The sequence below is a fragment of the Macrobrachium rosenbergii genome, chromosome 25, assembly GCF_040412425.1.
Source record: "Macrobrachium rosenbergii isolate ZJJX-2024 chromosome 25, ASM4041242v1, whole genome shotgun sequence".
NCBI classification, from domain to species: Eukaryota; Metazoa; Arthropoda; class Malacostraca; order Decapoda; family Palaemonidae; genus Macrobrachium; species Macrobrachium rosenbergii.
In genome coordinates this window covers 15040231-15053824 of record NC_089765.1, presented here as the reverse complement: position 1 = coordinate 15053824, position 13594 = coordinate 15040231, and the positions used below count along the sequence as shown (strand labels likewise).

The 13594-nt window shown below is 37.0% G+C and overlaps 1 protein-coding gene across 1 annotated transcript; it reads right to left on the bottom strand.

Moving 5' to 3' along the window:
* Window positions 1–85: 85 nt before the first annotated feature.
* Tmem43 (Transmembrane protein 43) lies at window positions 86–12293 on the bottom strand. The gene is made up of 8 exons (XM_067126951.1): window positions 11901–12293; window positions 10056–10220; window positions 9375–9473; window positions 6906–7036; window positions 6519–6638; window positions 6143–6383; window positions 4909–5128; window positions 86–4176 (listed from the first exon to the last, which is right to left on the bottom strand). Exons 1-8 carry the CDS (start codon window positions 11913–11915, stop codon window positions 3935–3937), a joined length of 1233 nt encoding a protein of 410 aa, XP_066983052.1. The 5' UTR covers window positions 11916–12293; the 3' UTR covers window positions 86–3934.
* Window positions 12294–13594: the final 1301 nt, after the last annotated feature.

The window sequence follows — 13594 nt, the reverse complement described above, 5'->3', positions numbered from 1 at the left end:
AGACCAAAGAGCTATGGCTATATGAGAAACTGGTTTGTTTACTAGAAAAACGTTAGAATAAACAGGGGTCACTGAGAAACACAACATTTGTCAGGTATCTATTATAAACATCTATATGCAATATATACACAATCCCCGAGTCCTTAGCATTTACAAAATACTTTCTTGGCATTTTTATCTCTAATTATAAAGTACCAGAGCAAAATGCTTACAAAATTATGCAACATTTAGAGATAAAATCAACTACTCTGAGAAAGCAACCAGTTTAAACATTGTACCCCATCTTCGCTATACAGCAGAGTAATGTACTTGACTTTGGCACACCTTGCTTGCGTATTGTATTTCACATGTATGTATAACTTAACTATTAATCAATTTAAGGCCTGTTAAAGTAATGCTAGGGGATAATCCAGAGACATAAAACACTGCAAACTGAATCAATAGTTAAAACTCGCTACGTACCTAGAGAAAACACAGACGCCAAGACTAGAAAAGCTACAAACCTTGAATTAACGTTAGAGGTCTACTCGTTACGAAATGATCACATAAGGTGAATTTAAACTCCTTCCTTACAGCATAGCAAGACGCTGCTTCGCGAGTCCTATTTACAGAGACTGCTTTTACGACAAAATATGTTTTAAGAGAGATCTTGCTGCAGTGTGTCTGCAATTATCAAGGTATAAGAAAATGAGAATGTTGTCGTCATTTAGAGAGGCTTACATTAGAAAATTATTAAGTACGGTAAATACTGAAAGTAGATGCTTTCCTATACAATACAGTATATACACATGGTGTAGATGGGCCCAAAATATAATACTGTCCTAGGGAATACTACGAAACTAACAAATCTTTGACCTACATCAATTATAAGATTTCACAAAACAACACCTTAGAAGTATTTTTCACTATGAAAGATAATGAATGCTAAACACCATCATGTAGACAAAAAAACAAGTGAAGTCTATAATATTATAGGCAATCCACACTAATGTTAACTGTCAAAAAAAAGGAAAAAAAAAGATTTAAGTGAACACTTATGCATATGACATACAAAAAGGTTAAGTTCCGAACTAAACTTCAACCTATGTCATAAAAAATGTGACATTCCGCATAAATACAACAGATTTAAATAGATTTATAAATAAAGTCTTTGATGCAAAATTAACGGTTCACGTTCATTTCTGTAGACATAACCTGTAGTCTCATCAAAATCGGTGACCACAAACATCCATTACTATTTTTCAAGAAGCTATACTGAATAAATAACAACTCAAAAGCTACATAAAACCATACTATACCACGAAATTCTGTTGCCAAACTTATGGGCCAAGAGAGTGATTATTGTCACTAATAAATAGTTTGACCAGACCACTCAGCTACAGTTCTAAATTTTCATATGAATCATTATATCTTTTTCTTAATACTTTACATCTTTACTGATAAATTACAAATTCTATTGGATAAACTGGAAAGATTCTTTAATACTTGTCAGCAAGGAACTGAGACATTTCAAAATTTTCATGATATGAATATGTACTTAATTTAGTGCAACTAAGATTATCATAACAGTTTATTCATGACTCCAAAGTGTGCTTAGTCATTCAAAATATGCATAAATGTTGCATGCTTTTGACAATTTCAATTGCAAATGGTATTCTTGACAGTTCTTGCAGGGCATAAGGAGCATTACCATACTCTGCATAGTTGCCAAGTCAAAGACTTAAAAATTCTCAATTTTCCCTTAAAAAATCTGAGTCAGCGATTTCTACCAAACCTAGCTCATGTTTCTGGTTAAACTATTTAAGAAAAATAATAATGAATGCTTTCATTAACACGTCAACACAAAGATTTAACAAAGAATTATTCATAACATCAGTGAATTCATTATAAACAGATTACTGATTACCTCACATATTGCATCACCAATCATATAGGATGAATGTCATCCAAAATTCCTCTTTATGCTTAGACAAAGGACGATAGTGTTCATTCCTAGACACAAAGAACAGATCTTCAAATAATACTGAGACCAGAATAACACAAAGTGAAAAGAGAAGACTTGTGAAACTTGGTTTCATAGGAAAACAATAAAAATAATAAAAGGAGAATAACAAAACCTACTAAAATATAGAACATTTTTCTAAATCTTTCATTTTACCTAACTAGGGCAGTGGGTTATTCAACTATTGCACCTAACGACTAGAATGAAATCCAAACGATGAACCATCGATGAGAAGTAATGGGGAACTTACCTATAATGCCTATATCTCCTTAGAACCCAGATAATAATTCACTTCTGGCCTAATAATCGTGGGCCACAAGGTGATCCCTACGTTACGTAGTCTTATAGATATGTCTGCTAAACTTTCTACGTTATCAAGTTCTTCCCTTAAAGAACCCAGAAAATATGAGAACTTATAATCAGTTATGGAATACCAAAAATCTATTTTATATCGTAAGTGTTGCCCAACAATGTCCCATCACATTGTGTATTACAGCACAGAGAGGACACTTTCATCAATTAAATTATATATTAATGCTACTTATAGTCTAGCCTGAAAATACAGTCAGGCTTGACGGCCTAATTTTTATCCCCTCCTACCTCCTGTCCAAGTCTTTTTTGTTTTGAAATTCTTTATCTTTTGCAAGAATGTTTCTAAGGACAACCAATAATTCATTACACCTAGGGGACGACGATGTAAGTTTATTAACATTTTTTCCTTTAGATTATGGCCAAACTAGAATCAGCAAGTTACGGGCATCTTTCCTGCAAACTAGAATCGGTAAGTTGCAGGGATCTTTCCTAAGTGTCCAGAAATAATAAGTCAGTCAGTTTGCTGGGCTAACACTTTTCCCTTACATTAGTTAAACCTGTGGTACTCTCAACAGAGATTATTAATCTGCAAAGAGAGATATAAGTAGAAATGTTTTTTAGGAACTTACCTTTACTTCTATATAAAAAGTACAATGTTTCTTGAGAGTCAAAATCCATTTGTAAGAATCCTTGTCTGAGTCACATACCAGACAAAGTACACCGTGCCCTGCATCACCAAAAGGCTTTTACAGAACTGCAGTGAAAATCAAAATCCTGAACAAGTAACCACCATCTTTGGTCTGCCTGACAACCAGTATCATACACAGAACAACTTCTTTGTACCTTACTAATGAATAGCTGATTTAAGGCAGATGCTAAATTGATTTTGCCAAGAGAAATAAGCAAGGGGTAATTCTGACTTTTCTCTTATCACTACTAAAACCAAACGAATAAAGGTTCAAGTCCCAAGTTTTAAGGAAAAACCCAAGAACTCAGTTTCACAAATGGTTCTGTCTCTTTTAACTTTAAGGTATAACCGTTTAGGAAATACACTGGATACATACTTAATGTTTTTGATAGCAAAGTTAATGAAGTCTGGAAATGTGTAATTTGTAATGTATACTATTTAGTCCAATTTCAATCATTCACTCTGGATTACCAATGCTAATCTTTAAGGAAATTTACTTGAATAAACTTATAATATTCAGCTCGCTGTATCTATGAAAACGAAATGGTTATAAATGACGAGAAAAGGTATTAGCTTCCATCACTAATACAATTATATTCCCCAAGAAACTAAATTAGAAAACGGTAAACAATTCTACTTTGTTATATAAAGACATTTTTCTTTTAACATGGAATCTATAATACAGGTAAATGGAATATCACATCCAATTACTTACAGTTTGAAGACTGTGTCATATAACATCTAAGTGTGTTCAGTGTTTATTGCATCACGGTTTATTCCTACTTCAACAGTTTGATGTGGAACTTTGCATGGAATGCCATTTTTCACAACCAGTGACAATCGCCATTTACAAAAAATGACTTAACCTGATTTGAACTCGTGCAATTAGTCACACTCGTAACAAAATAATCAACTCCAAGAGTCTGATAAAACTAATCTTCAGTGCTGCTTCTGTAGCCGTTAGATCTTCTCGTCTGGCCTAAGGAACCCTGATGCTTTGCTGCTGCTCGGATGAAGGGCAGCGCTGCTACGACAAGAATCAGAAGAGCGAGACCAGGCCTGTATATGCACCAAGCTCCTCCTATGATCACGAGGGAAGTAGACATGCTCAATGTCAAGTTTGCCGATCCCAGACCCAGGGCCACAACGTCCCTTAAAAGTGGCGAGCATACGACTGCAAAAGAAAAAGTGAGTTTCACTCAAGAATACTTGATGTGAGATAAGTTGAAAATAAAAAGGTTACTTGAAGGTTAATACTTCAGCATTATAAAAAATATCACATGTAAAATTAAACAAATCTCTCATAGGTTGGCATGTTACATACTATACAACAATGTACGATGCTAAAAAATCATCTTTGCCCCGCTTGTACACCTGCACAATATGCAGTTCTATTCTCACTTTTGCCAGTGTGTGTGGGCACATTTTATACCCACCTGCCCTGGGCAAAGGGTGAAAAACTACAAAGTAAGTATATACCCAACTGTCCTGAGCAACGGGTGAAAAACCACAACGTAAGTATAACATGAAAGTGAAAAGTAGAGGGATTGCTACATGTGAAAATATCACGAGTGTCTGATGAACTATAGTATCAACACAGAGAAAAACAGACATTGCAAGCATACCAGACTTTTTAAACAGTCCTTACTTTTTGTCATAATACCGTAAGTTTTATGCATATTAAAGGTTTTATGAAGCCCACTCGCGATAATAAATGATGCAGACAAGCAAAAGAAGAAATTTTCCATCTGCAAGATCAGTGAGACTCTTCTTTCCCCTTAAAATGATCCCAATGAAACAAACCAACACCAAACCTAAGGGTTTACTACATACGAGACTATGAAATTCATCTTGCCAAAGAGGCAAACACTTTAAATAGGGCAACATACACTCTCCACCAACTCACCTAATGAGTGAACAATATTCGAAACACATATCAATCCAAGAAACATGATGAACCATCCCCCTAATCGCAAGCTCCAGGTCAAGAACCGATTCTGTGCATGCTCTGACGAGAACATTTCTTCCACTGTGCGCTTGCCGGAATGGACGATTAACAATTCCCTTCCAGTGCTTGTAACATATGGATGAAGCGTCTCACCAATCTGCTGCCCAATAATGCTCACCTGCAAAAGAGAGGACTATCAAGTTACTTGCCATTATTACTATTATTATAATTGTGAAAGTTTTACCTTGATCATCAAGTGGACTGCCTGAAAGCTTTGTTTATAAACAAGTGAACACTGAAACAAAACATGGTTGAAGATGAAGAAATGAGATACAGTATTCATTTCTGACCTACAGTGGGTACATAAAGACTATTCTACTCTACACAGCAAAAATTTCAGCAATGACAAAGGAAACTGATACTTTGAAAAGGTGCGAATGAAATACAATGTAAAGATTTCATCATGAAAGAGGAATTGGTGGAATAATGTAGTAGGCTGTTAAAAAGACCAGCACCTCCAAGACTGAGATGGTTTGGACATGTGATGACAAGGAATAAAGAACAGTCTGTTAGAAGAGCAGTTAGAAAGATTATAAAGACTTACAGTAAGGACCATGAAATCACGAAAAAAAGGGATAAACATAGGCCTATTTCCAATTGGAGCTGATAGAGAGAAGACACAACAAAAATACCACAAAAGAAAACAAATCTAGCAAGTTGAGAAAACACTTGCTTGCTCCTGTCATTTCAGGACAATGATTCAATATTTACTCATAATGAGTTCATGAGAATGACTGATGTAAGAGAGAAAAGTACTCCCAAGTACTGTACTGCTTTCATTCACCAACTGTCTTACATCAACGGTTACAATGCTTATGTAAGAAATGGTTAATACAGGCAGTCACCGGTTATCGGCAGGGGGGGTTCTGTTCCCGATGGCGTGACGATAACAGAAAATCGCCAATAATAGTGCTTATCAGCGCTGAGAACTGGGGATCGGTGCTGCCGTTAGGTGGGGATTGGCGCTGACAAGCGGAGATCGGCGCATATCAACGGCAAAAATCCAGTTATTGTCGTCGCTAGACAAGCGCTGTAAAACTGGATCGCCCATAACCGAGGCCACGGATAGCCGGGGACTGCCTGTAATTTACCAACATTTACAAATAACTGGTATATCAACATGTTTTCTTACCACTTCTCCAGCTCTGCCCGCAAAATAGAACTGAATTCTCAGATCGCCGACATCGGGATTATAAATATCCTGAGTGATGTAATACATTCCTCCGTGGAGCTTCACATCCCCTCCCTCAGGCTGCTCATCTCCCGAAAAGGCAGCAAAATCCACAAAACTCTCTTTGATGGCTGGGCTCAGGTAATATTCACCAACTTTAGCATTCTCCGCTGTCTGCACAATTGTCGGCACCGGTATAGTCCTGGAAGTCGCATAAACCAGAAGTTTAAGACAACCAAATTATTTTAAAAGGTACAATATTAAATATATATAAATAAAGGTATTAAATATCAAGTGGTTCAACATGTAAAATTTATTAAACTGATGGTTAACTTACGTCGGGTTCTCGTGGCCCCATGGAATGTTGAATGCTGAGCTGTCCACCACCTTATCACGCCATGCAAATGAATAGCTGTACGATGTGTCTGATGGCATTTCTGGAGTGTCTTCGGGTCTCCTAGGAAGTGTATGCCCAGAATTAACCTTTCCATAATATTACAAAGAATCTGGGATCTTTTCCTTCCCTTCCATCACGGACTATAAAGCACCAAATACCATGCGGAAAATTTTATGTATAAAAATTCACACAAAATAGCATTATCCACTGCACAGTACAGTAATGAAAATATGACCACTCGCTACTGGTCTCTTAATCCCTGATAAACTGAACAGAAAGTCGACAGAAAAGCCAAGAACTGATGTTCTACCAAGAAGATTTACTTACAAGGATGATTCTTCCTCAATCCACTGGTACATCTGAACTCTCCGTTTTAGTCTAATGGCACTTATTTCCACGCCATAATAATCATCTGTGAGCAGGGGCAAGACAGATATGGGTCCCCATACATGAACTAGCTGGTAAGAGGAAGAAATATTTAGTAGCAAACTTGAAATAAACTTGACTCAATACCTTGTAGACCTAGGAGCTAAATACCCTTATATATCAAAAGAAAAAAAAAAACTGTTTCAAGAACACAAACCCACTGGATTATAATCAGATCTGCCTGTCTATTGCTTTCTAAAAGGAAAGACAATTCCAAATAAAAGCACAAGAGAAGATATATGATTGCTATGGGATACCACCAACCACAAAGTGGAGGATAACCTCTTCACTGTGATCTCTACCAACACCTCCCTTGGGTATACTTTGCTCTTGAAGAAAAATGCCTATGTGCATAAGGCATTAAAGTTGTTTGCTTTCTCCAAATCAAAAATATATAAAGAAATTCACTTGTGCTCTCCTGCTTGGAAATCCCCAGGCATACCACACCTAGTAGAAAAGAAAGGCCTCCCACTCGATGCTGGTTACAGCATGTGCATACGGTAGTGCAGGTCTTCCAGAGGCACCTGTGTTGCTTTTTTTAGCTATCTTCCAATTCAGAGCTCTCAGGCTAGTGATAACTTATTTCTGGACTGTAGTTTTCAAAACTATCACCTTCATCGAGCATTTCCAATATCTTAGTGCTAAGTTCTGTGGAAGATACAACTTTCAGTGACTTTTTAATTTAGATAATTCGGTTTTTCTGTGGTGATTTGCTAGTATTAAGAAAGAAAAGGCTTTCTGGGCATCAATATGTCCAAGACTGCTTTTTTTTCTTGTTTGCAAGATTACTTTCCCTTTCATGTTGAAGTCTCCACTTTTGTAAGTAATTAGTCCTATTTCACTATCAGCATTTCATTCTTCAGCTTACCTACCACCTGTACCTTCAAGTACTGTTTACCATAATTTGTATGGTTTTGGATTGTTTTTTATGGTGCTAGTCCTTATTCACCACTGGTTTAGCTTATTTAGGTTTATATCCATGTTTTCTTGATATTCTGAATGTGTAAGGAAGATTTTTCTAACGCCTGAACATATTTCGAAAGGGGGGAGTTGAGAACCCTCTGGAGATAGACGGGTAGATCTTAGATGAGGCAAAACATTTCTGTTCCCTTAGAGATACACTGCTCTTTGAAGCAGGGACTGGGGAGCTGTAGGACAAAAAGAGTAGCTACAGCACAGATGAAATTGAGAAAGACAGCTAGACTTGCTGGTAAATAAAAGCAGTCTGTTAGTAAGGAGAGCAAGCACTTATGATCGTGCAAAGTGAATGTATCAGCTAATGTGTAAGTTCTACTGCACGACAGGTATCATCTGCAATTCAGCAGTTAAAATGTGATTTTATAGATGGCTATTTGTCTGTCCGTCCGCACTTTTCTGTCCGCCCTCAGATCTTAAAGGCTGCAAATTGGTACGTTGAGTCAATCTGTGACGAAATGTTAAAAAAATACATGAAGTATGGTTGTTCGTTACCTTAGAATTTCAAATGTACTCAATACAATATCAGAAACTTATTTCAAATGGTACATAAGGACCATAATACTGTAAGTAGCAGAAATGGGTACTCACTAAAAAAAAAAAAATGGAGGAGTTTTGATAAGGTCTGGCCATAGAATGTTAACATTCAAGGCCAGAATAGAGTTGGAAGACTGTATAATGAAAGAAGAATTGGTGGAGAGATGTGGTAATAAGAGACTGGTAACAAAACAGATCTTGAGGACTGAGATGTTCTGACATGTGACAAGAATGAGAATTATGTAGGATGGCCCAGAATATCATAGAATAAGGGGGCGGTTGAAGACTTTGACCTGAAAGGGGTTTTGGTGGAGAGTTTACAGGTCAGAGTGGAAAGAACCAATTGGAATTTTTTTTAATTTTAACTCCCAAAAATGGAAGACATAAAGTAAAAACATTTATGACAATGGTGATGATATACTTGGAATCACAGTGGGTCTAATGCTCCCATATCTGCACTTATATTTCCTCCCAACCAGAAGAGTAGACATGTTTACTTCTCATCCCCAAAAGTAATGACACAAAGCAAGCAGGTAATCTTGCCTGGAAATTGACAACACAAACCCTCAATTTGGAGATCTGAACCACTAACCTGCAACTTACTAGGCCAACATTATGTACACTCAGCCACTGAGTACATAAAAGTAAAACTGCATATAAATTTGAAATCATAGCAGGCCTACTGCAACCATATCACGGATATGCTCATTCCAGTACCTAGTCAGTTTACAGAAATTTCCTTTTTTATCTTAGAAAAATTGTAACTTTACATTGCAAGTTTGTTTTTGACACAAACAGAAGAAAAAATGAAACGAGCAATTATATGCTAGGAACTACTGTGAATTCTAAATAACTTACCTTACCATTATTTTCTTCTAAAACTGCTGACGAACTCTGTACTCGAACAACTGAATTATAACCTTCGTCTAGACTACGAGATGTCTGAACAGCACGGCCCTGGAAGGAAAAAATTTTGTTTTAACTCAAGATAGAAAAGTAAATTAGAATATTGATATATATTCTTCTGACAACAGTATTCCATGATGTAATTTTTATTCGACCTAATTAAATCATTAGCATCTACCGTCCTATTTTGCGTAAGTACGCTAAATATACACATCGAATTCTCAAAATCATTTTCATCTTTATCATCATTCCACTTATTCCTCTTACTTTTTGTACACTTTGCACATTTCCATACAGACCAAAACGGAAACTCTATTCTTTATTTCTCATGTCCGCTTAACTAGATTTTTATATTAATCCGCTCCTTTACTAACTTCCTCTTTATAACATTATGCTCACTATTCTTGCCAATATCTCCATCACTCCATAGTCATCACTGCTCTTACATGCTAATTGAATAAAATTCCTTTACTACATTTTATAGTTCGTTCAGGGACTGCCTCTTTACAGACTGTGATAATGAGAGCCATTTAATCTCTAAACTTATTCATAACTGTCCTGACTTGGTATTGTTAAGCTTTAAAACTAAAATGGCCATATTTTGCACAATCGTAACAAGAGACACATTCTTACCTCATTCCAGAAGAGGAGGCCACTCCCAACTAATATGAGCACCACACCAATAATTACTGCCGGGAGTGATTCCCGGACCTGGTCACCAACAGGCCGCCGTACGTACTGCATTGTGCGTCCTACCGTGGTACGGCCTCCTGAACTTTCAGGTTGCTGCTGCATGTGCTAAACAGAAAAATACGAAAAATGTTCTTGTAAATACCATACAATATGTCACAGATTTTTAACATAAAACAATCAGGCAATGAATGTTTATGCAAATAGCATAAATGAACAAAATTAAATCGACATACAAACGTGTGGTTCTCCAACTAAAAGGTTATAAGACCAAAGTGACATTTCATAAATATCATCCTGAATTTTTCCCAGTTTAAAGAGATTAGCTTAATGAATCATTAAACATCAGAATTAAAATTCCTCCGATCCTAGGACTTCCTACTCCTTGGACTATTAGTATGGCCCATACTTGTACCCATCAGTAATACTTGTCATATCTCATAAAATTCAGTGTTTACAAAGATGAGATCTCTATCCTTCAAGCTTGGACTGACATCAAGAAATTCAACCTGAAGACATTTACAGCAAACTAGGTTAAGTTAGGTATCACCCCAGGGCCAGGTATGGACCTGGTGCCCTAGGTTAGGTTAGGGAAAGTCAGGTTAAGTATATACATATATGTACCGGTATTTTACACTGTGACAGATATGGTACACTAGATTAGATTAGGTTTTGCTCCCTAGGCCAGGTAAGGATCAAGCACCCTATGTTAGGTTAGAGAAGATTAAGTTAGGATGCATCGAAGTATTTTACTTAAATGTTTATGGCTCCTAAGGTCAGGTTAGGTAAAGGATGGAGGGGGTTCAGGCCCCATAACCAGGTAGAGATATGGAACTCTTGGTTAAATTAGGATGGATATCTGTAATGCCCTTACAATATTTTTATGCTTGGTAAATTTTCCAGTGTTTGTTACTGATGTGCGTGAACTTAGCCTATACAGTTTTTTAACTGATTTTACTGTGATTTATACATTTCCTATCATATTAACTTGTGCATAAGGTAATGCTGCAGAATTTCATGTACTTGTCATGTTATTAAGAACAATGTTATTATGGAGGGGTGGGGGGGGGTGGGGGGGCCAAAGCCACCAGCCAGGTCAGAGCATGGCAACCTTAAGATAGGTTAGATTAAAAAAGAGGTTAGGTTAGGATGCATCGCTGCCGAAATACGCCTTTGATATGCTTTAAGGCAGTCCACGACCCACTGGAATACCCTGCACGATTCAGCACTCTTATCGTGCGCTGCACTCCATTTCCAGTTTCCCCCCACCGCAAAATACGCCGGTTCCTCAACGGGGTCCCCCATACTGCTGGACATAGGCTAGCCTATGGGAGAGACTAAGGTAAAACTGAAGACTACTACCGCGGCCTGGTTCCTGCCGGAATATTTACCATTTATTCATATTTTTATGTCTTTTGTTCAGGTTTATATTTACCATCTTCTATTTACGTATTTACATTAATCCCCCAAGGGGCTGGTCCAGTTTTACCGAAAATAATAGCATCCAATCACCACGAACAAAGACCCCCCTAAGGGCAGACCTTAACAGAATCAGGGTACAATGCCATGGGCCACAATAAAGGGGCACACCTGATAGCCCAAACACAGACCAAAAACAAACAAGCCCCAAAACATTAATTATTAATCATAAATAAGAAGATCCTGTCGTAAAATAACCTAAGCCTGATCTCCCGATCCCCTGACCTAGCTATTATGGTCCCTGACCCTGTCCCTATTTCCGCCCCTTAATTGACCCCTTATTAAAGTACTAACGTTCGAAATACTCACTCGGCCCCTATACATAATCGCAATGGTTCTCCTCGTGGTTTCTTTTCTTAAATGAGGGAGAAATAACGGCGTTTGTGGCAGAAGAACGAATAATGGAGTAACGTAGGACTCGTTGCCTTATCCAATTTGACATATAGAACACAAACACCAACTCCAAACATACACTCATTCCACCTTCCGTGGTTAGGATTATAACTCCATATTGTTTCTCTTATCAGGGGCTATTATGTTTATTACGGGGTAAATCTTAATCACATAAACATGTCAGAGACAATGGACATCAATTTTTAATATTTCTTTAAGTTTCGACAGTAATTTCTGTGATAAAATGTCGGAAATTTAACGGACTTTTGTTCGAAGGTCTGGGATAACTCCATGATGTATCTAGAAAGTATTCACTTTTCATCTTTATGGCCAGGGAGACTTACTTCAATTTTATTTACCGACCCAAAAAGGGGAAAAGTTTATTTCTTTTGTTTTACTCGCTTAATCCATCTTTTCTTCACATGAGTAATGTACAATGAATATAGGCCTGAGATATACGTTTTAACTAGAACATTGGCACATGAAATGTGCCGATCTCGATGGATTGAAAAGTGGAGGAAATTAGAGATGTTATTTATGTGTTAATGATGGGAAAGTACTAACAGATCTTTTGAAATAAGCTGGTATTTTGGAAAACAGAATTTAGTATAGATAGTTGATCATATTGATGTAAAGGTGGATGAAATGGAAAAGTGAAGAGCCTTGCGGTGAATGAGTGATGAGGACATTCAAAAGTTCACACTTTTTTTGTGACCACTCATAACATACTCGTAACTGGAGATCAAATTAATGTTACAGGACATAAAACTAGACGAGTCTGGTTCTAATTCGAAACTAAGATTATGGAACCCAGAGATGGGTGATTTTTTATTCAAAACCTGGCATGAAGCAGATAAGATGTAAATTAGGTGTCAACTCTCGCAAAAGTTTCCGCCCCACAGAAATATTTTTCTTTTTTCCTGGACGGGATGAGTTAAGAATAACAAAAGAAAACAAAGAATATTACGTAGATAATGAGGGACAATAACAAATCCAAGTAAATGTAACACGTTGAGATAAGAGAAAATTTAAAATACCAACATTCCGGTCAGCAACTGAAAAAGGGATAAGATGACATCTTACACTGTGCACATTTTGTCGTTGCTTTGTGTAGCAAAATTAGTGAAATATTATTGAAAATCCAACACGATTAAAAATAATCATGATGGTATGTATCCTTGTATATTTGTTGACATTGCAATCTTGGCTGTCATTGGCCAACAGCCAACATGAGTATGTCGCTTCTTTCTCATTCAACTCTATGATCGAAAACACCATGACATACTCCATGCTAAGCCATAAGATATGGGATAGTTATCCATTCAGTTACCCGAGTGATATGAAAAGCATTTTGCTGTGCCTAGAGAAGACCTCCAAGTTTAGTAACAGAAACAGCCTTCGCTGTGAGATTACTACGGAGCATTATGAAAACAAAAGAAAGACTCCGATTTTGCATATCAAAGCTTTAGACTTTAATCTGAGTAAGTTGGGGTATCTCAGATAATGAAAATTAAATGAAATCATAAAGATCCTGGACAAAGAAGCATGGGAAAGAGAAATAAATATGAAGTCAACCTCGACTACCTATGGGAATAAAACTGGGGCTCAAG